The sequence below is a fragment of the Lutjanus erythropterus genome, chromosome 7 (assembly GCF_056507025.1).
Source record: "Lutjanus erythropterus isolate fLutEry1 chromosome 7, fLutEry1.hap2, whole genome shotgun sequence".
In the NCBI taxonomy this organism is placed as follows: Eukaryota; Metazoa; Chordata; class Actinopteri; order Lutjaniformes; family Lutjanidae; genus Lutjanus; species Lutjanus erythropterus.
This window is the reverse complement of record NC_139323.1, coordinates 19,505,056-19,526,793: the sequence shown is the minus strand read 5'-3', so window position 1 is coordinate 19,526,793 and position 21,738 is coordinate 19,505,056. Positions and strand designations below refer to the sequence as shown.

The 21,738-nt window shown below is 41.3% G+C and overlaps 1 protein-coding gene across 2 annotated transcripts in view; it reads left to right on the top strand.

Moving 5' to 3' along the window:
• The first annotated feature begins 2,460 nt into the window (after positions 1-2,460).
• The window catches only part of tle5 (TLE family member 5, transcriptional modulator), a 53,464-nt gene continuing 34,186 nt past the window's right edge, over positions 2,461-21,738 (top strand). For both annotated transcript variants that reach the window (XM_084723086.1, XM_084723085.1), the window contains exon 1: positions 2,461-3,412. In XM_084723086.1, the coding sequence (XP_084579212.1) occupies positions 3,386-3,412 (27 nt within the window). In that variant the 5' untranslated portion in view covers positions 2,461-3,385. The remainder of the gene's footprint in view (positions 3,413-21,738) is intronic.

Genomic DNA, 21,738 nt, shown 5'->3' with positions numbered 1-21,738 from the left:
TGATTTGATTTTCACAGTGCCAGTCCTTCATTAATTATTTATACCGTTATGACCTAATTGAAGTCAATGACTGCTTGAATGATAGTATTTACTATCTGTAAGGAAAACCACCTACAGAACTATACCATGCTTTGAAAAATGGCTAAGTGGCAGCTGTAATATACACTGTACATGTGTAATTTGTATTAAATGGACTAAAAGTTGAACAAATTCTGCAAAGATACATGAGGGTAGACGCAGGGATGATGAGATGTCATTGGTTGATCTCCTTGTATCGTTTTGTGACTGTCTGCAGTCCTTGAACAAGAGACTGAACTCATCTGTTTGTAAATTAAGGTGAGTTGTCATCACTGACATTAAAACTGAAGCACATTGAATCATGAATAAAGAATCATTATTACATCATCGCAGGTGCATCATACAAAAATCTGTATAATGTCAAGAGGAGCTATTTTAAACATGGCACAGGGAGAAAGTATAAATTGAATCAAATAACATTTTTAGCCTGACATTTTAATGCTAAATATAGCTAAATGGTGACTGAAATAAATCTGAATGAAGGGGATTTAGTATAGTCCACCAGAATTTCATACCTAGCTGCAAAGTGAAGACTTTCAAACAAACCTTTAGCCTATAATGTAGGACAATAACATCTACATCTCATGGATGTTGAGCACAGTCCATCCCATTTTTAATTGTGTATTTGTAATATGACGCTGATGACACAATGGCCTTTTTTTTGTGTATGATGTTTGATGCATTATAATGCTAAATATCCTATAAAGTGACCTAAATGAATCAGAATAAAAGGAATTTAGTATTCTCTGCCCAAAACAACAAACATTTAGCCCATGATGTGGAGTAATAACATCTACTGAAAATATAGTTGAATTCAGAAGTGAATTTGTAAAATGTGAAATACTCAGGTTTGGTAGGTGGCTAGTCACATTTCAGGTTGATGGGTAACACTATTTGAAGGGTTGTGCATAAGACCGACACAACACTGTCATAATCATGATATGATACCTCTCATCAACATGAAGGAATCTTTATGAATGATTATTACCCTTATAGTTAATTATTTGATCAATGTGGTCATTTTAACATTTTATTTTAGTTTGCATTAAAGAATAACAACTGCGAGAATGACACTTAATGATAATAGGCATAAATATTCATAAGTACTCAAATTTAATGAAAGGTGTCAGGTCATTCTTATCCCTGTAACTTCCTGGAAAATAATTTGGAGTAGTTGTCACATACAACCAATAAAACCATCGCAATTTCTTTAATTACCCGTCCCTCCACTCCACTCTTCACATCACATAGCACTGATTTCCCTCTTTTGTCACACCAAAACAATATATTTGTGCAGAAATGTTAAAGGGCCACATTAGAGAGTTATGTACACTCCTTCAAACAAAGTGTTACATTGGTTTCTCAGTATTTCTAAAATCCTGGTCAAGGCCAAATGAGGATTTGACTCACATAGAAGTGTTGACTAATGCTAACTAGCAAAGGCAGCAATGATTTGCTTATTTTAATGTGTAACTATTTGAAACAAGAGCACATTGTTTTGTCAAACGTTCTCAAAATCATTTTTGTAAACGGTGACCTGACGCATTACATATTTTAGTTCTACAGCTAAAAAGATGTTCACAGGTTTAAAGTCAAGTCAAAGTGTTCACTGGCATATGTAGTCAAAGTATGCAGTTTCCCTGTACTATGAAATTCTTCCTTTGCCTTCCATTAAACAATGAAACATAAAAAAGTTAAGAAAAATCTTGAAATAGATGAAGCATGAAATAAAGATATCAGGAGAGATTATGAGAAAACAACATAAATAATAGAACACTATGTGCAATTAAAATATGGAAAGGAAAGGTATATGAGAAAACAGCATTATAATGAAGTACTTTAGTGCTGCAGAGATGACCTGGCATAAATGCATATATGTATATATTATTTACAGACCTCAAAAAATATCACATCATCACGATATTATTTTTTTTTCTGTGGATATGAAAATTGTAATGCAAAACTCCGCTAATGGTATTGCATACTGCAATTTCAGTCAAAATAAAATAATAGCAATATGACTTTTTTATTATTTAAAAAAAATGGTGCAAAATGTAAAAACTCTAAGAAGAATCTGTGCAAAATATGGGATGAGCATGAATGTAAATGTCTGAGTGTGGAGTGTGTATGTGTGCAGGTGTCTTAGGGTTATATGTATTGGTGTTGGGAACTGAACTCAGATCTGTTCCTTGTGGGATGAGAGGGGGTGACGTTCAGGCCATCCCTGCCCTGTAATCACACGGCGCGCATTAGCCATCCCGTCAGAGTGTGAGGGACCTGTCCACATGAGGCGCTAGTCGCTCAGACATCAGCCGGCTGATGAGGTAGATCCGCGGTGTGTAGATCTCACCGCTCATCTATCCGCTGTGCTTCTGTGTGGGGCGTACAGCTCAGCAGCAGCAGCAGCAGCAGCGTCGCGTCTGTACCTACCAGCAGCTCCAGGAATGGACTGACTTTCTAGCTTCGCAACCGCTGACAAACCCGCTGTTTCTCCTCAACTGCTCGGTTCAAGGGACAAACGTTCAGAGTTTAACTCCAGCCTGGGCTCATTTTCAATCTGAAGTTGATTTACCGCCTGAGCGACAACGCAGATTTTTTTTTTCTTTTCACTCGCGAGACTTATTTGTAGCCGTTGGACGAGACGGGATTCAACTTAAACGAACCCGCAGACATTTTGTTATTTCTCAGAATTATACCGTTGTTTTTTTTTTTTACTTTTCTCACCAGTGTAGTAGAAAGAAAGAAGAGAGCGAACTGAAAGCTTTGAAGGACCACAAGCACAAGGCGAAGGAAGGAGAAACCATTACCCGCCGCTCGCCCGTTAGCTACATCCAAACGCTCCCTGTGTGAGTGTGTGTGTGTGTGTTTAACGTTATTAATTTACATGCGTTGAGCCGCCTCGCCGCTGCCGCTCGTGCGTTAAAGCGGAACGCTCGCAACAGCAGCAGCGATGGATCATTTTGACTGACAGCTTTTGAAGAATTAGCTAGCTTTAGCCAGTGATGGTGGTTTCCTGCTCACAGACACAGTAAATACGGGGGTCGGGACAGGTACAGCTGAGTGGTCTTGCATCACCCAGACTGTTTCACCTCGCCAACGGCTGGAAAGTGCGTTTCTCATATTCAGCTTAATTTTTTTTTTAGGGGGGGGTCGCTAGCTACTGTTAGCTAGTCATCCTGCTAACGCTGGACAGCTCCTGTTTAAGGCTGGGCTAGCTGTGGACAAAGGACCAACGCAAGGAAAAATATAAACACAAGGCACTCAGTTGATCGTGTTGGGGAAGGACAGCAACAAACAAGCAATTGACATGATGTTTCCACAATCAAGACACTCAGTAAGTGGCTTTTTTTTAATTTGACGTTTGTTCAGATATTAGGGACTTGCTCTACAGTAAGCACCAGGTGATTTACACAGACAGGTTAGTTAGGTAGGGAAATGATGCGTGCAACTTGTTTTTTTGGCAGCATGATGTACATTTAAATAGAGGTATTATAAGAAACTGGGGGGTTATTGATGGTAGTGATATTAATGTTGGTTTATAACTGCAGTGTTAAGTTCTGCAAAGTTCTGCAGAAGATGTGTGCGGTTATCGAATATAAAAAGAGAACATTAAGTATGTAGGCTTAAACTGTTTAACTTTTTTCCCCCAGCATTAAAGTCATCCTTCATATCAAACAATTCTAATGAATACTGTTATATCACAACCATATTGTTTTTTGCACCCTTGTGTCAGTTTAGTTTAAATTGCAAATAGGGATGTCATGGTATAATGAATATCGCAATATTGTAATTTAAAAAAGTACCAATATCATACCAGACTGTGACAGTATCTACAATATAATTTTTTAATGTTCTTTTTATTTTATTTTATGAGAGGACTATTGTGCACACATAATTCAGACATTCATTGGCAAAGAAAATTCATGTCCGTTTACTGGTGTGTTTTACTACTTTTTATTTTGGTATTATCCTACCTTAAGTTTTTGTTATTGTTACATCTCCAGCACTGTCCAAACTGCCAAATCCAGGTGTTGATTATCCGTTTAGGGATGGATCATATGGATTTTTTTCAGTTTCTGATAACCAGTAATTACCTACTTGTCATGGCCAAATTCAGTAAGATAACTTTATTTCACATTATTGTGTTTTAGAAATAAGTTCATATAACCTGTAGTTTATGCACATTTTAGGGTCAGAAGGCTAAGATGTAGTGAGCAAAGATGGATGATTTAATACTTCATAGCTCTGACTGAACCGAATCAAGCGACATCACCATTACGACAAAAGAAAGAACAGTTCTGACTCTTGAAATGTTCATTTACTTTTTATAGTAAAATATATTAAAACGTTCCACATATATATCGTTTGTACTTTAAAGAGCATTTTTGTAAGAATTATAATTAAATGTTTTGCTATAAACTGTCAGTTCAGATATTATTATAGCTAGAACAATAAATATCCGAATAATAAATAATAATGTAAATTTCCTATTATCCACTGATAATTTGTGAGTCCTGATATTTCTTGTGCATCGCTAGAGTATATACATACACAATGATCCCTTGAATGTGGTTATCAAACAAGGTATTTTACAGGTATCAATAAACTTAAAAAAAGACATCAGGGCACTGAAACGGTAAACACTGACTGGTATTTTTTAATAATTTGTAAATGATTATAAGTAAAAAATAAAAACAAATAGAGCACATTGGCCAAAATATATGGCTGTTATGAATATGGGCTTATGTGGCTGTGATAGGTTCACCGATATTTATCGCACATCTCTCATAACGTTTCTCAGAAAGGGGAACAAAATAGAAGTGGTCTTTTTTCTGGCATTTTATGGCCACTGAACCATTCAAAATTCACTGTACATTATGATGTGCAGGTGGGTGTTTTTATGACTGCAAAAAGCACACATCTCCTCTATTCCCCTAAATCTCAAGTTTCCATGGTAACAGAAACTCAGTCCAGGGCATGCATTCATCAGTGATGAGGGCTCTCAGCCCATTGGTCAAACATTTATGTTAAGTGACTAGCTGAATTGTGTTACTTGTCACTGTAGAAATATCCAGTCATGTCAGCACTGTTTTGGAGCAGTGATTCTTTCAGCCAAGGACTCAAATTAAAGAATTGTCTTTCTGGCTGGGACCCAGACTCTAATTGAAAATAAAAGCATCTCATTTGGCTTAATACAGTACCATAAGAAACCTGCCTAAAACCAAATTACGGTGGCCTGCCTGTATTTTCATCTCCGAGTTTTGGTTGCCATTTCACCTTGCCCTTGTAAGGGCAAATACAACAAAAAGGCACTTGTGTAAGTGCGACGCAGGTAAACACAACAGCAAGAAGACTGTTATGTTGCCAGGGACTGTGCCCTCTGCTTCTCCCTGGCAACGTCTTGTCGCCACCAGTAGTTCTTTTACTGCTGAAAGGCAAAGAGTTGTTTGCTGAAGCTAGAACCTGAATGTCTTTTGTGGCATGAATGGTTTGCCCTTTGGCAGTCAGTCTGTGTGGCAGCCTGATTGTGCTGCGCTGTGGTGCTGCTGCTGATGTGAGCCAGCTGATGTGTGTTCTCAGACTCGGGAGCAGGATAGGAGGATTTGGAAACCTCTGGTCACAGCCTGGATTGTCAGATGAGCGAAATCCCGCGTAAGCGGTGCGTCCCCGACGACTTCAACTTAAGTATTTTGAAACCGATGATCTAAAAAGATTTACTGTATTTTCTTTTTACAATTCTGACTGCAAATCAGAAAACATACCACCGTTTTTGTGGTGTTGTCTGTAGATGTACACACAAATATCTGTCATTTTTACATGAAAAGGAAAAATTTACTACAGGGACATTTTGTGCTTTTCATACTTTTGTTTGACAACTCAACAGTAAGCATTTCATATTAGCAGTTGCATGGGTGTCAGCTGGGCTTTGAATTCTGATGGCATGAACAGTAAGAGTAGATTTTGTCTGAAGTAGCTATTTCTTTTGGTACATGTCACAGTAGTTGAAATATTTTCCCACTGAATGCAATGCGACGCAAAGTTAGGTTCACTACTTTTCATTTTGTATTTGATGCAAAGCATTGTGGGAAGTGCTGTCGTGCTTTGCGGAAAAAAGTAATGCAGTAGTGGAAAAGGATATTTAGCCTGGATGAATGTCTGTGGGGATGATCACTATTGTAGTTGTGATATGCCCTTTTTTTATTACATACATACAAAAACAAAGTGCTGGTTAACTTAACGCAGTATTATATTAATTATTGGAAAGACTCATAGGTTGCTTATTTACATAGTAGTTTCTAACAAGCAATCTACTGGCTATCTTGTCAGCGCTGACACACCTACACAAATGAGCAAGAAGTGGCATAGGTGAAGACATGCAATTTCTTCAGTTCCAGTGGGTCTTCACTTCCAGAATTGCAAATTTTGTGCATTTCCCTTAACTGATAGTTGAAAACGTTAACAATCAGTAATTGACTAATCATAAAAAATGATTAAGACACAAAACACATATCTTTTTCTCAGTTAAAGTTTTATTTAAACAATTCTAGTGGCACATTAGCAATGTGAAACATCCCATTATGAAGCACAAACAATTTAAATAGAATAATAAAACAAGAATGCTCTCACTTGAAATGGCTGTCAAAGTATTGTCAAAATAATCTGGTGTAAAGGTAATGTGAGAACTCGTTAGCAGCAACACTCAAAGCAGTTAACATCACCATGGCAATGGTATCAGTGATGGACAAATAAGTCACAAAAATTTATTTCAGAATAGAAAGCATTACACTCCATGACGTATTGTATTCCTAGCAGGAGGTATGGACTGGGTCCTGCCCGACTTGGCGTTCAGTCCACATCCGGACCTTGTTCTGCTCTTTGACAAGCCCTGCTGTACAGTATGGCTGCAATTTTTGTAATACTTGGTAGTCAGTATTCAGTTTGGCATCCAAAGTAGACATGCCTGTTCTTAATGGCCATTAAGAATTTTCAGGAAATTACTGGTACAAGGAGTCATTTCAGGGCCCTGCCTCCAAACCACCCTCTGCCTTCTGGGTGAAGTGGTGAAGCAGTCACCTCCTGATGGGGTGAGAACTCAGTCACCTTTTCCAAGGTGAGAGCAGCTGGGCCGCTCCACTCCTGCCTGCCTGCCCGCCTGTCTGATAGGAGGTTATTTTTCTAATCCAATTGAGTGCCCTTATGCTGCTTGATTGGACTATTAAAACCCAACACACAGGATTAAAAATGGGGTTTGGGAATTTAGCGTGTCTCTTTGGCAGCGCTGCAGCTGGTTCCGTGTTAACCTGCTACAACAAGCCATTTCCAAGTCCCCCCACACAAATACACCTGCGTATTGACCCCACACCCTCTACCGTGGCTTTAAACATAAATATACTGCACACGCACATACACACACACACACACACACACACACACACATCCTCCCTCTTCAAATCCTCTTTCTCCTCAGCTGCTGCTGCTGCTGTCACAGAGGCCCGAGGATGGGGAGAATGTGTGACATCCATATAGATATGAGTGTCAAAGATAAGGAGGTGGAGGATGAGAGAGTAACAGCGCTGCCTCATAATGACAGATGATGGATCTCTCAAACTGACTCGCTCACCACCGAATCTGCTTCGCTTTTATTTTCCTTTGTTCACTCTGTAGTAACATTAGTGTTAAAGTTCCATACTGGCATATGATGTGAACAAAAGCCATCCTCTTCCACTCTGGGTATGTATCATGAAGGATCCTCTCATCTATAATGTGTCTAATTTAAAGCAGCAGGGGACTTGCAGGGGAAGCTGTACTGTTGGTGATGGGTGTGTGGTCACGTCGCATAAAATGATGTCAAAGCATTTCCTGTGTAATCTTTGAAGGTGTTGTCTTTGCCTTTAATCTTAACTAAAGTATATGTGAAAGTTCCATATAGCAGAGGATAATCAGCTTTTAGCTGTTTGATACACAAGCGTACTTATTGATACTCAGTGTATTGTACACAGTAGATGGTGGTTGGCATGGCCCCAGTGAAAAGAAGCATGAGGGGCACTAGAACAGAAGCTAAACAATGTACCACTGTGGACAGGGTCAGCCACAAAAGGTATCCCACCTAAAAAAGTCCATCTAAAGAAAATCAATATTAGTTTAAGCATTTACTATATTTAGAAAATGTTCACTCATTACTTTGTCATCAGACAGCCTTTTCAGATGGGAAAAATGCCGTATTAAAAGACAAATACCACTCTCTCCAAACCAGCCAAAGTCCATGAGTGATATCATTAATTTTACCTCACAGACCACTGGAGTTTCTGGTCTACTGTTGCCTCAATCTAATAAGTTGTTCGTTTTTTTGTGTTACTTCTGTGAATCCAAGCTGCCTTTTAAAACACTGTCACACAACAGTACTAACTAACTAACTGATCAAGGCAGTGGTAGACCAACAACTCCAGTATTCTGTGAGGTAAAACTGGTTTGGAGAGAGTGATATTTAGCTGATATTGCAGCTGTTTCCTGTTGGAAAAGGCTGTCTGACAGCAAAGTAGAGAGGTGAAATTAGTCTCAGTATAATGTACAGTTGAATTGCTTACCTTCAGTGTTGGTACTCCACTCTTAGCTTTTCCAAAATGGGGTCATGCCGACCACCTTCTACTGTGGGTAATACACTGACTATCAATAAATACCTCATACAACCCCACATTAAATAATCTGAACCTCCCCCTTAACATTTTGTTTTGGGTATGTTAGTGCATATTGTTTGTTCAAAAGTTATAGTCATGCCTTGTGTTCCTTTTTAATAAATTTACCAGGATTAACTGTAAATTGGGCAAAATATTGTTATATAGCTGGAAAACAAAAATGAAAAACAATGGTTTTATTTATTCCAGATAGTTCTCCCGTTTAGATACTAATACGACCAAGATTTAACAGGAATTCATGTCTCTTTTATGTCAATGGGCACATTTTAATCCACTGTCACAGTTTATGGGCACAGTTCATTGGTTTAAGAGGAAAAGGCCTCATTTGATAGTGGCACAGAGCCTGACCCAGTTGATAGCATTTGCCATATTGTTTGGGTGTTGATTAATCCTAATGCAGCTTCAACAAAGCTGGCTGTGGCGTGAAAGTGGAGCAACAGAAAGGCCCCGTGCCAAAGCCAGAGAGCCGCGCAAGTAATATGGAAGCGAAATCTCTCAAGTCCCCTGAGCCCATGCTTGACTGTAGAGATGGCCACAGGTTGTACACACACACACACACACACACACACACACACACACACACACACACACACACACACACACACACACACTCCCTCCTCCTCCCCCTGCTTGTCTCCCTTTATCATGCGTTTCCTCCCAGATCTGATGTAGTGGTGGGAGGGTCAGGGGCAGAGGGTGCACAGGCATTATTAAGCCCACTTGAATTAACAGGACAGCCCCCAGCCTTTCCTCTAAAGCCTCCAGCTGGGGGGAGCTTAATCCCCATGGTCCCCTGTCTCGCCCATTAAACAAACTCCCCCCACCCCTGCTCCGCCGCTCCGCTGCACACACACATGCACGTGTTCATGTGTGTGTGTGCAACAAGTCTGGTGTGTGTGTGTGTGTGTGTGTGTGTGTGTTGGTGGGGGTTACTGGACATTAAAACGTGCACACACACAAACACATATAGGGGAAAAAAAGCCTCCCCAGAAAAGCTGAAAAAGGCATGAGTACAGCATAGAACACATGAACACACACTTAAGCTCCGTTCTCTGCTGGTAATTATTGCTCTAGTACATGCATAGAAATAAAAGGATTTTCCCTTTCACCCATACAACATGAACAGCAAGGACACACACACACAGACATTCTTACCAGCCTCAAGGGTCTTACCTGCTTTTTGTATCTGGGGAACAAATTGAATGTGGGGCTTGACACATGCAGGGCAGCAGATGTCTGGGTCGTTAAGGTTAGGCCAGCTGATTAGCATGACAAACAGAGGCCCACAGCCCCCCCACCACCCCCACCAAACACCCCCACCCTGCAGGAGGCCCTGCTTTTGAGTGGCCAAGTTGAAGCCATGAGTCACAGGTGATGTTGATTTTTGTGAAGGGCCACAGTGGATGATTGTCAAAATGCTTTGGGGTTGGTTGAAAGGGAGGGGTGTAGACTGGTGCAGCCTTGCTCTTCTTGAACATATACACACTACCTTGGACTTAAGTAGACAGAAAAGATACATGTTAATACAAATTCAAACATGTATACCTCCTTTATAGAAGACCTGTGCACCCTAGTATGTCCACTTTCTTTATGAATTATTTTTTGTCCATTATAAGATAGCAACAGTAAAGAGATGACAGGAGAAACAGAAGAGAGAAGTGCAGCCCTTAAACCCATTCAAATTTTGTAGAAATGGTAGCCAGATTTTCAGAGAATCTGCAAGAGAAAATGCAGTTTGAGTTGGGCACATTGAAATCAGCAATGGCAGGTGCTAATGTAGTTAGGTGCAATTGAACCATTGCAGAAGAAGAGGAAACAATAAGATGACAACATAATGTAAATATTGTATTTGTGTTTGGATTAATTTGACGAAGGTTATGGTCTCCTCATCGAGTCGCACAGATCTGATGAGTTTGTCTGGCCAAATTTTGTGTCCTCTGTGGAAGTTTGAGTGGATGTTAAGCAGTGACTTATTCCAGACTGCTTTAGGTTTGAGTGACTGGGCAAATATATTGGTTATCAGTCCATCAACAGTCGGGCTTTTTTGGTCATTTTTGTAATTTTGTTTTGCTTGTTTAATAGTTTGCACAAGTGAGAGCCGTTGCTCAACAACACACTCTTGTTCAGCTGCACAGTATACACCCACTGAACCAGGGGATGACATGCACGAATATGTCAACAAGTGCTGGTTGACGGGCTGACAGTGGTGGGTTGGAAAATATGTGTTTCCATTGCACTTTGTCATATTTTACTTTTAGCAGTACACTAACATTTCCACCACAACTAAGCTTAAAACCTTTTTAAAAAAATATTTTGTCTCATCTTTTTCTGGTGTTTCCACTATTAAAATACTCCACTTGCTGTCAAAGTGACCGCTAGACAGTGACAGTGAATGCACTTTTGTTTACACTACATTGTCTCTAAGTGTCTGTATGTGAACATGTTCTCATTTGTTGACGGCATGTACACACAGAGTAGATAGAACAGAATTACATTACTCATAAAGCTCAGGATGTGCGAAATATATATATATATATATACACACACAGACACATGCACACAGTGTTTCCCCTAGCTTTTTTGCTTTGGGCTCGAGCATGGTCCGTCGTTGGGGACCCTCTCGTCAAAGGACCCCATTACCATGATTACAGAGCATTTGGACCCAAATAAACAGTTAACACTGATTTGTGTTCACATTTTTTTATTTTAGCAGTGGAACACTCTTTTTATTTATTTATTCTATTCTATGCATCCATCCATCCATCCGTCCATCCATCCATCCATCAGGCGTGGCGTTATGGGTGGGCCTAACAGGCCTGGGCCCACCCATTTCTACGACTGGCCCATATATTTTCTTAACTTTTATTTTTAATTATTAAAATCATGATTTTAATACACCCTTAAGACAAAAATGTTTCCATTTGACAAAAAGACAACATTTATTTGGCTAGTATCACATGTGAGGTCTGGACCAATCACAGTGGGCCATAATTCGTCGCACCAGATATGTTACGCTTGCGCACACACGTCACACGATGGCGGTTGTTCATTAAAAGGAATCCAATGACAGTTTTCTTAATGAATTGATATACTGATCTACTTGATCCATAGCGAAAACAAAGATAAGGAGATATCCTGTGCCATTTGAAAATAAATATAAACTGCCGACTGAAACTGTTAAAAAGATTTTAAAAGTGTCATAATCGACTGGAAGTGCTAGTCACCATCCACAGTATGATACCAGTGATTTTTGTTAAAGTGAGATTACCAGTTGGAAACTTTTGTAATTAAAAGGCCCACCTGAAGTTACCGTGGCCCACCCAAAATTAAAATCCTGGCGCCGTGCCTGCCATCCATCCATCCATCTTCATTAATCAATTCACTCACCAAGTTGGGTCTTGTACAGCCATGCGGAGTATCTACAGTCTGACAGCCATGCTGGATCAAAGCCAGACTGACGGTGGTGACCCGTCTGCAGCTTTTTACTGCGTGCATCGGTGGGAGGGCTGGAACACGTATGTTTCGGTCTAGTCGTGGTGACGTTAACAGGGGCAGGAGATTGACAAGCGCTGTAGTCGGGGCTGGGAGAGATGCTCTCATTTTGGCTAACACTGGCCGCAGAGCTACCTGTGCTTCCCACCTTGCTAAGTACGGTTCGTTTAAAAAACGCCAATATTTTTGCTTGGCGTGGCGAACAGTTGGGGAACCTCCGGTCGTCCATTTACAATTTTTGTTTGTTTGTTGTTGCTTTTTACATAACGGTCGGAAACTGTCTCTCCTCCGCTCTCTGAGTGTGGGTGGGTATGTCTGTACCGGTTCATGGATGTATGCTGTGAGAGAGGAGTGAGGGCTGAGACCCGCCCGTCGCAGAGGAGAGCAGAAATGCATTGTAATGAATGTAATGAAACGATAGCAATGCATTCGACTCTGAAATTGCACAAATTAGCTTTTTTTATTTAATAAAAAAAAACCTGTTATAGGCCCTTTTGATTAAAATAAAAATTAAATAATGGAATAAAAAAAAATCTACAACTTGAATTTCTGGGTGGGGGTCCTGTTGGCAGGGCGGGGGCGTCCCAAATACACTATAGGGGAAACACTGATATATATGTGTGTATAGTGATTTAGTACATTATCTGGGAAATCAAAGGGCATTAGTGCATTTGGTCAGGCCTAGGCTATATGAGCCAGCAGCGTCATAAAATTTTTGTCAAGTGGCTGTCTACCATTTCCAAAATTTCATTCGCACATGTGGATCATACTGACTCTAATATGGCAGTTGTATATCAGCATTTTCAAATGTTTTCTCTTTGGAGAGCATTTTTGGAAAAGTCTGTGTTTGATGCCTTATACAACTTAAGGTGTGTTCACATGAGAGTGAGTATGGCTAGCAAAACAAATGCACTTGCAGACACACATCATCCCTTTTGAGTTCACAGCATACACCAGAGCCACCTCTAGCTTGATTGAAATACTGAATCAAGGCGACAGAAAACATGTCATCACTTTATGAATGATGCAGGGGACCTGCTGGGCCATTCATTTACAGGACTTTAACTGTGTCATAAAAAAATGTACATTAAAGTAAGCGATGTACTTATTTAGCAGGATCTCTGGATATGTACACAAAATGGCGACATACCAATTGTCAACATTTAGTAAAACTAGGCCGTCCTTCTAAACCTTGATGAAGGTAAAATTTACAAACTGGATTGTATCTGTACTCTCTGTCTGCTTAAACCACTTTGACTTAATACTGCAGCAAATTCACCCCCCTAAAGACCGTGAATATAAATAAAAACAGATGTCAACTGAGTCGTACCATGTTTTGGATTTTGCTCAAGTCTGCAGGATCTATGTGTATTTACTGGTGTGAAAATGTGTGTTTCTGCAGCATTTATGGATGTATGCAGATGTGCATTATCTGCGTATGTGCAGATTTGTGTGTATCTGTCCGTGCATGCACTGAAGGATGTTGCGCATGAAGAGAAAAAAGTAGCATGGTAATGAGTTTGTGCTTGCGTGTGTTTACATGCACGTTCACACACACTGTCGACAGCTCATCAGGTGGTGTGTTTGTGTGTGTTTTTGTGTGGGAGTGAAGGTGGGGGGTGTGTGGAGTGGAGCGGCTGCATCAGTATTCAGCAGTGGCTCCCTATGAGGAGTGTGTGGGAGGTGGGAAGGAGGGAGAGTGGTGGTGGTGGTGGTGGGTGGGGCAGTCCTTCCTCAGAGCAGAACAGTGCGATGGGTTGGAACAAAGCGGCTCGACGGGGGGCTGCTTGATTGGCCCGGCCTGGCCAGGGCCCCTAGACCTGCCAAAACGCAAGGCACTGCACCAGTTCAGACAAGAGAATTAGCTGCTCTGTTTGTGTGCCTAAGAGCAGTAAGGCCCAGACTAGAACAATATGCCACCTCATCTCCACCGAGGTCTCATTCAGACACCACAAGGATTCACAAGAAGGCAATGAAAACCTCCCTTGTCCAGTCTGTTTGTCCAAAAGGGGGGAGTTTGTGAGGACAGACGCCCCCTATGAGATGGAATGGTTTCTGTCATGTTGTATTCAGAATGTTGGCAGGTATTGTCACCACCCTGGTATGAGGTTGGTGCCCCGCTAGTCCTGAGTGCAACCAGTCCCATCCTTATTAAACATGCTTGATATTTGCAAAAGGACACCCTGTCAGTTGTGGGACAGAGGCTAATGAAATTTTCTCAGTGTAAGCAGGCATTCAGACTGAAAATAGAACCATGTTTACAAAACCACTAGGGGCTGCATTGCTGTGCATGAGTCACTACAGGTACAAGTGAGAATCAAGTGGCAACCTCCGGAGGTGAAAAATAAAGCCAATGTGAAAGTGAGAAAAAACTGCAGTTCCTTGAAATGGCACTTAAGGTTGGCTCCAAAAGCGAGTCAGTCACCACAGACCCCCATATTAAAGTGCCCATTTTTACAGCAGAAATAAACAAGTTTACAACCAGGTATAAAAAACCGTTTGGCCTTCATAGCTAATTTACTTGTTCATGACAACTGCACACGGGGTGAATTTTTATAGAACTCACTGGTTTTAATTATATTAAGGCCTAAAGTTATGCATGATTAGGGCACTGGTTGCATTAAGTGATAGATCTGTACCATCACAGGTGGCTAGCCATTAGGTAGCTGTTTAATTTGGCCTCCTCGGCTCCACTGATGCACCAGCTCTTTGCCCATTTTTGGATTAGCCCGGTGTTAGTCAGGGTCAGGCACTGCCAAGATGGTGATGGCCACAGGCGCACCACACTGAGCGTCACAATGGCTCTTGAGGAGATTATGGGTGACATTAGATCCATCCACTATTTATTATATAGTCTAGGATGAGATAAATAATATCCAACAAGTCCAGACTTAGTAATAGAATGATTAGGATTGTGTCTAGAAAGGAACCCCAGTACCATGAAAGACTGTGCAAGAGCGATCATTTTTGCCCAAACCATTTTTTTCCTAATCTTAACCAAGTGGTCTTTGTTTTAAACCTCCCCAGACTTTAACCACAGCATTGTCACATTATAAAATATAATTAGTTTGTACAAAATGTACAATGAAGAAACAACATGCAGAGATCTTGTGAGGGTTTGCATGTCTTGGATTCCCTTCTAGACACGACCACTGATTAGTCTGTAGGATTGTCAATAGGGTTGGGCGAGTGGACGATTATATCGTCTATCGACAATGGGCTGAATCCATCACTGATTGCTTTTTTGGCTGATTTTTAGGGCAGTATTTGTCATTTTATTCTTCTGATGTAATAGTCTGTAGAGTGACATCCTTTGCTCTGCACTGCACTCTCATCCAGTGGCGCAGGACACACCCACTCAGCCGACCATGAGTGCTCTGAGCTGGGTGAGCAAGAGAGGAAAACAGTCTGCAGAGTCAGACTCTTTACACTGTTTTCGTACGGTGAATTAAGGATTTATTTTGACCACACCAGAGGTGGGGATAGGTGGAAGAGTGGACAGACTAACAAAGACAGTTTTGGTGAGTTCTACATGTTTTTCTGTTGAATTTGAATTAAGTGTGTTTTCCAATGAGTTAACAAGCCAACTGAGGTCGTCTTAGTTGGGTAAAAGAGAGAAACTTGAATTTAGAAGGTGTATGGTTGTATTTCTCTGTTTAAAATGGAAAATAAGTGTGAGAACATCTCCCAGCTGAGACCATCCATCATCAATGGATGGGCTGACAATGATCATTTGGAAAATTTTAACGTATCGCCCAATTCTAATTGTCAGACACCAAAACACTGCAGAGTGGTACAATTTACAACTGGTAAATTACCATGGTGACAATCATTTTGTAGAGAGTGAGCAACAGAAAGGTCATGTCACAAAGTATTGTACCAGGAATGTGTTGTATTTATTTGGCCAATGCAGTGTGTTGCTTGATGAAGGTGCATTGTGTCGTTGCAAAACTTGAATCTTGAAACAAATTTGCTTCTACAGTGCGTTGTCTAACCAAGGCAAAAGAATTTATAGTTGTTACAAATGGACACACTCAGAAGGGTTGAAAAGTCTGCTGCTGTAGAGAGGGGAGAGACCTGGTAATCATTTAGATATGGAAATAACTGTGTGCACTTTGAGACTTTCCTTTCTTTAAGGCATCGACAATGTTGCACTTGTTTGTACATATGAAAAATGACAGAAGTAGTTGTTTAAAGAATTAAAAAACTGAGTTCTAGTGAGGCTAGGCTATATGAGCCAGCAGTGTCATAAAATTTTTGTCAAGTGGCTGTCTACCATTTCCAAAATTTCATTCTCACATGTCGATCATACTGACTCTAATATGGCAGTTGTATATCAGCATTTTCAAATGTTTTCTCTTTGGAGAGCATTTTTGGAAAAGTCTGTGTTTGATGCCTTATACAACTTAAGGTGTGTTCACATGAGAGTGAGTATGGCTAGCAAAACAAATGCACTTGCAGACACACATCATCCCTTTTGAGTTCACAGCATACACCAGAGCCGCCTCTAGCTTGATTGAAATACTGAATCAAGACGACAGAAAACATGTCATCACTTTATGAATGATGCAGGGGACCTGCTGGGCCATTCATTTACAGGACTTTAACTGTGTTGTCAGAAATAACTGCAGAAGAATCTATATGGACCCACTAAAGAAGCAGTGGCATATACAGAGCATACAGGCCAAGAGAATGCCAGATGACTTATTGTGTGGTTTATCACAGTCATAAAAAATGTACTTCAAAGTAAGCAATCTACTTATTTAGCAGGATCTCTGGATATGTACACAAAATGGCATACATACCAATTGTCAACATTAAGTAAAACTAGGCCTTTCTTCTAAACCTTGATAAAGGTAAAATTTACAATCTGGATTGTATCTGTACTCTCTGTCTGCTTAAACCACTTTGACGTAATACTGCAGCAAATTCACCCCTAAATCCTGCAGGATCTATGTGTATTTATTGGTGTGAAAATGTGTGTTTCTGCAGCATTTATGGATGTATGCGGATGTACATTATCTGCGTATGTGCAGATTTGTGTGTATCTGTCCGTGCATGCACTGAAGGATGTAGTGAAATGTTCAAGTCCTATGTACTTTCTCACCTCTACACTCCTGGCCAACAGCTGTGGCAGCAAGTGAACTCACTTGTTGAATGGTTGGTTTTGGAAAGTTTTTGAAGCGTTCACCCACTTCCAGTGTAGGACAGGTGTAGGGTGAGGGGGATTCAGACACTGTTCAACCATCTGGTTGAAGCATACTAAAGCCCTAAGGGTGAATTAAGACCAAATCAGGTGTTGTGACAAAAATGGCAGTCCTCATTGATTTGAATAGTGGTAGTTCCTTTAGGCCGCGGTGTGCTGACCTCAGGGGATTCTGAAAAAAACAGGCAACAATTGCAATGAAAATTTGAAACATTCAGGTTTTGGAGAAATGCAATCCGATGTCTTGCTGTGGTGGCCACTCAAGTAAGCCAACAATCAGACTGCTCCACAGTCCGTTTGAAATATTGCTAAAGCTGTGCTCTGTCCAGGGGAGTTCATCAACCAAACAATGATACACTCCCAGTTATGCCCTAGCTTGATTTATTTTGAGTACCCAGCTTTGATGTCCTGCTGTCTATATTGCAATAAGCTTTGATACCAATAAGTTTCCTTTGGTCTGTGAGCATTTGTGTGAGAGAGAGCATGTGAAGCTGTAGTGTAGCAAGCAGAGAGTGAATAAAGAGAGGGAGCAATGGTAGCAAGAAAGCTGGTGAATCTGAGAAATGAAATATTTTCTGATTGTTTCACAGTGGTTCCATTCTAAGCACAAATAGACATGCCTGCACACGACTGCACAATCCTGTGCTAATCACCACAACACCTGATTTGGTCTGAATATAATCAAACACACAGCAAGGCAACTGTCAATGCACCAGTGTTGTTGAAATGAATAAGGAGCCTTGCCTAAGACATGCTGAATTTTCATTATAAAGTAGCACAATTTAAAGATTAGATTGGGACTCATTAGATGATACTCAAAATTAAATGACTTGGATTGCAGTCAGGGGAAAAATACCTCTATATCTTAAAACTTTTAACATGTGCACACATCAGAACATTAGTGCCGGCTCTTCACTTGAGCAGATGAAACAGAAGTTCCCTGGTGTTGGCCACATGCCGGCACTCCAGCTTTCTGCTTTCATTGTCCACTTATTTGTTGTGAACTTTGGGACTAATCTTCCTTTCCTCCCTCCCTGTCTTCCCTCTTTCGCTGCCTGTTGTAAGTAATAACCTTGGTTTTTACAAGCAGGCATCAATCATCTGTACAACCGTACTGGGTGTAATCTTAAAGCCCCCCTTCTGCGAGGCTGGCTTTAATCTCAGCCATGGTCTCCAAACCCACAGCTCTGTCGGCCTCACCACTTTCCCCACTCTTGACAAATTGCCCATTTCCCTTGGCTTTGCAATCTCTGCACTATTTGTGTGTGTGTGTGTGTGTGTGTGTGTGTGTGTGTGTTGTGTTTTAGCATGCCTGCCCCCACCTTGTGTCTGCTATGTTTGTGTACATGCCTGTGTGTGCGCGCGTTTACGGGTAAAGTCTACCACATTTTTGTGCGTCTGTGCACATTGCAGGGCAGTGTGCCTTAAGTGTCATGTTTGTGTGTGTTTGTACTGCATGCTTGGCTGGCCTTGCACGGGGGGTCAAGATAGTTCTGGAGAGTGGAGAGGGAGGCCGAGCCATGCCAAGCCTATGTTAGCAAGGGCACTTCACTTGAAGTGATAAAAGTAGAATAATCCCCTTTAAAGCGTCTTAACGAGGTCAAATCTGTTGGGCTGCAAGGGGGAGGTGTGTGTGTGTGTTTGTGTGTTTGTGTGTGTGTGTTGCGGGGATAACGCCGCAGAAATGGGGTAAGCCTTGGCTTGGTTCGTGAGAGATAATAATCAAAATCAAATTCCTGGCCCAAACAGGATTAGGCTCTCCCCGCGCTCTAAAGCCCCTGTCCAGAGCGGCTGAAGACACAATCCTATTCCTCAGCCTCCTCTCTCTCTTACACACACACTAAACACACAAACACACACACACACACAGAGCAGCTAACACAGCGAGGCTCACTTGGCCCAGACAGAGTTGGCCGGGGTGAGCTTGGACATGGGCCAGTTAGCCCTGTCCCTCTCTCAGATCACTGGGCACATACGCTTTAGTCCAAACACTGATCTGGGATATTTAGATGGAATTGTTTGGTTGGAGCTATTCTTAGATGGAGGATGTGATCTTGTTTGGTGCTGGTGTATTAGCAAAAGGCTTAAGCCCCCAAACGTCTGGCTCAGTGAATCATGTCATGATGGATTTTTGCTGAGAGGTTTGCCTACATGTTAAATACATACCCCACGTTTTGTATTCACCAGTACACACAGCGGGACATAATTATCCCTTTCAGCAGGGCGAATTCTTTGTGTAGAAACTTATATTTAAGAGGAAATGGGCCCAGAAAATGGGAATATCTTTGGAGACTTGTGTTGAATTACTCCTAATATATCACAATAATGCATCACATCTAAACACCACTTTCTGTACTTGCTCTCTACACTTTTTGCCAAAGCATTTTTCTAAACGGCACATATACTGCACTCACTTCTAGGCTTTAATTTACCCTTACAATTTCTAATCTTGCCACCAAACTCAGCTGAAAAAGGCAAATGATTATGTTGCTTTCAAGAGAAATACTTCCCCATCTTTCCAGTCATTGTGTTATCTTTGAATAATAATGTGTCTGTGTCTATCCTCCACACTCAAACTGGGCAATGTGATGGACAGCGGAGGTGGATGGCTCAAATGGCATCCTTGGGACTGTTGCTATGGAGCAAACAGACAGCCTGGCATTGAGAAATAGGCCAACTGCTCGTCAGTGTAGATCTTCTGCATTCATTTAAAAGTGGGAGTGAGATAACATCCAGTCATTAGTGAGTGATTACAATGCCAAGGCTCCATCCCTGCCCCCAATGCACACACACACACACATATATACCACACACAAACACACTCCAGCTGAGATGTAAACAGTCAGGCAGTGCTCCAGGAAATACAATCCCCACACTGCCGCTACCCTCAGGCAGGATTTATACTGAGGAGGATGTTTTCCGATGTATCCTGCTGTGTGTCTGTGCATATTGTGTATGTGTGTGCTCTGCTTGCTTGTGTGTCTAAATACTCTTCTGGATATATGTACTGTATTCATGTATTGTTGGTGTGTCTAATCATTGTAGTGTAGTCGTGTGTGTGAAGTTGAGCCCCCCCCATGTAATCTCTATCCCTTCCCATCGCCTTTGTCGACTGATCTATGGAGCAGAAACAGCCTTAGCCTGATTCTTATTTAAAATAGACATTATGGTTCACAGTAGATTTCACATGGATTGGACCAGATGATGAGGCCAGGAAGGCTGTGTGTGTGTGGGGGGGGTGGGGGGCGGGGGGGTTGAGTTGGTGGGTGGGGGATGGGGGTGGGGCAGCAATTTCCTGAAACGATGAATCCCATTTATTCGCTGAAGACTGTCTCAATTGCCTCACCAGCGCACAAAGCTTTTTAATGCTTTAATTACGTCTCAAAGGAGCAGGGCAGAATCAAATTAGAGATTGTCCTACATTTAGGTGCTGTGTGTGTGTGTGTGTGTGTGTGTGTGTGTGTGTGTGTGTGTGTGTGTGTGTGTGTGTGTGTGTGTGTGTGTGTACTATGCAAATTTTGCATGTGAGGAATAGTGTGTGTGGGCTGTTGTATCGTTGTGTATGATTCATGGCAGTGAATATTTGTTCCTCTGGCAGCCAAGCATCATACATAGAGGCGTATCACACCCCACACACACAGATGCGCATGCATACACAAAATCTGTCTCTCACACACCTATTCAATGTTAAGGCTCTCTATTTTCCTCTAACACACACACATATTTTTCTCCATCATATTCGGTATAGGCTTGTCCACTGTAACACAAACAAAAGCGCACACACACACACACACACAAACACACACACACACACAAACACACGTGTTAGCGTAGCCTCTCTCTTGCACAAACACATTTTCACTCGCAGCGTGAAGGTACCTTTTTTTGTCACAGCAGATGGCATGTGTCACAATATTACGGCAGTATTTCATTAACATTATGGGCATCCATCTGTTGTGGGCTCTCAGGCCCCCATAGAGCACCTTGTTTTGGTCACTGACAGAGAGAGAGATAATAAACATTGTTAGCTGTGTGTATTTCATAGATCCAGGAGAGGCCTGCATAGTCTGGTCATGCAGTGGCAAAAGTATCAGGGCAGCACTTTGTGAATCGTTCACACTTTTGCACATTGCTGGATGCTTTATCCATGATTTAGTCTGTTTTGTAATAGGGCTGCACAATTCACTGAATATTAATCTTGATTGTGATTTTGGCTTCCCACAATTGAACATGATCAAGAGTGTTATTGATATTTAAAATGTGTGCTCC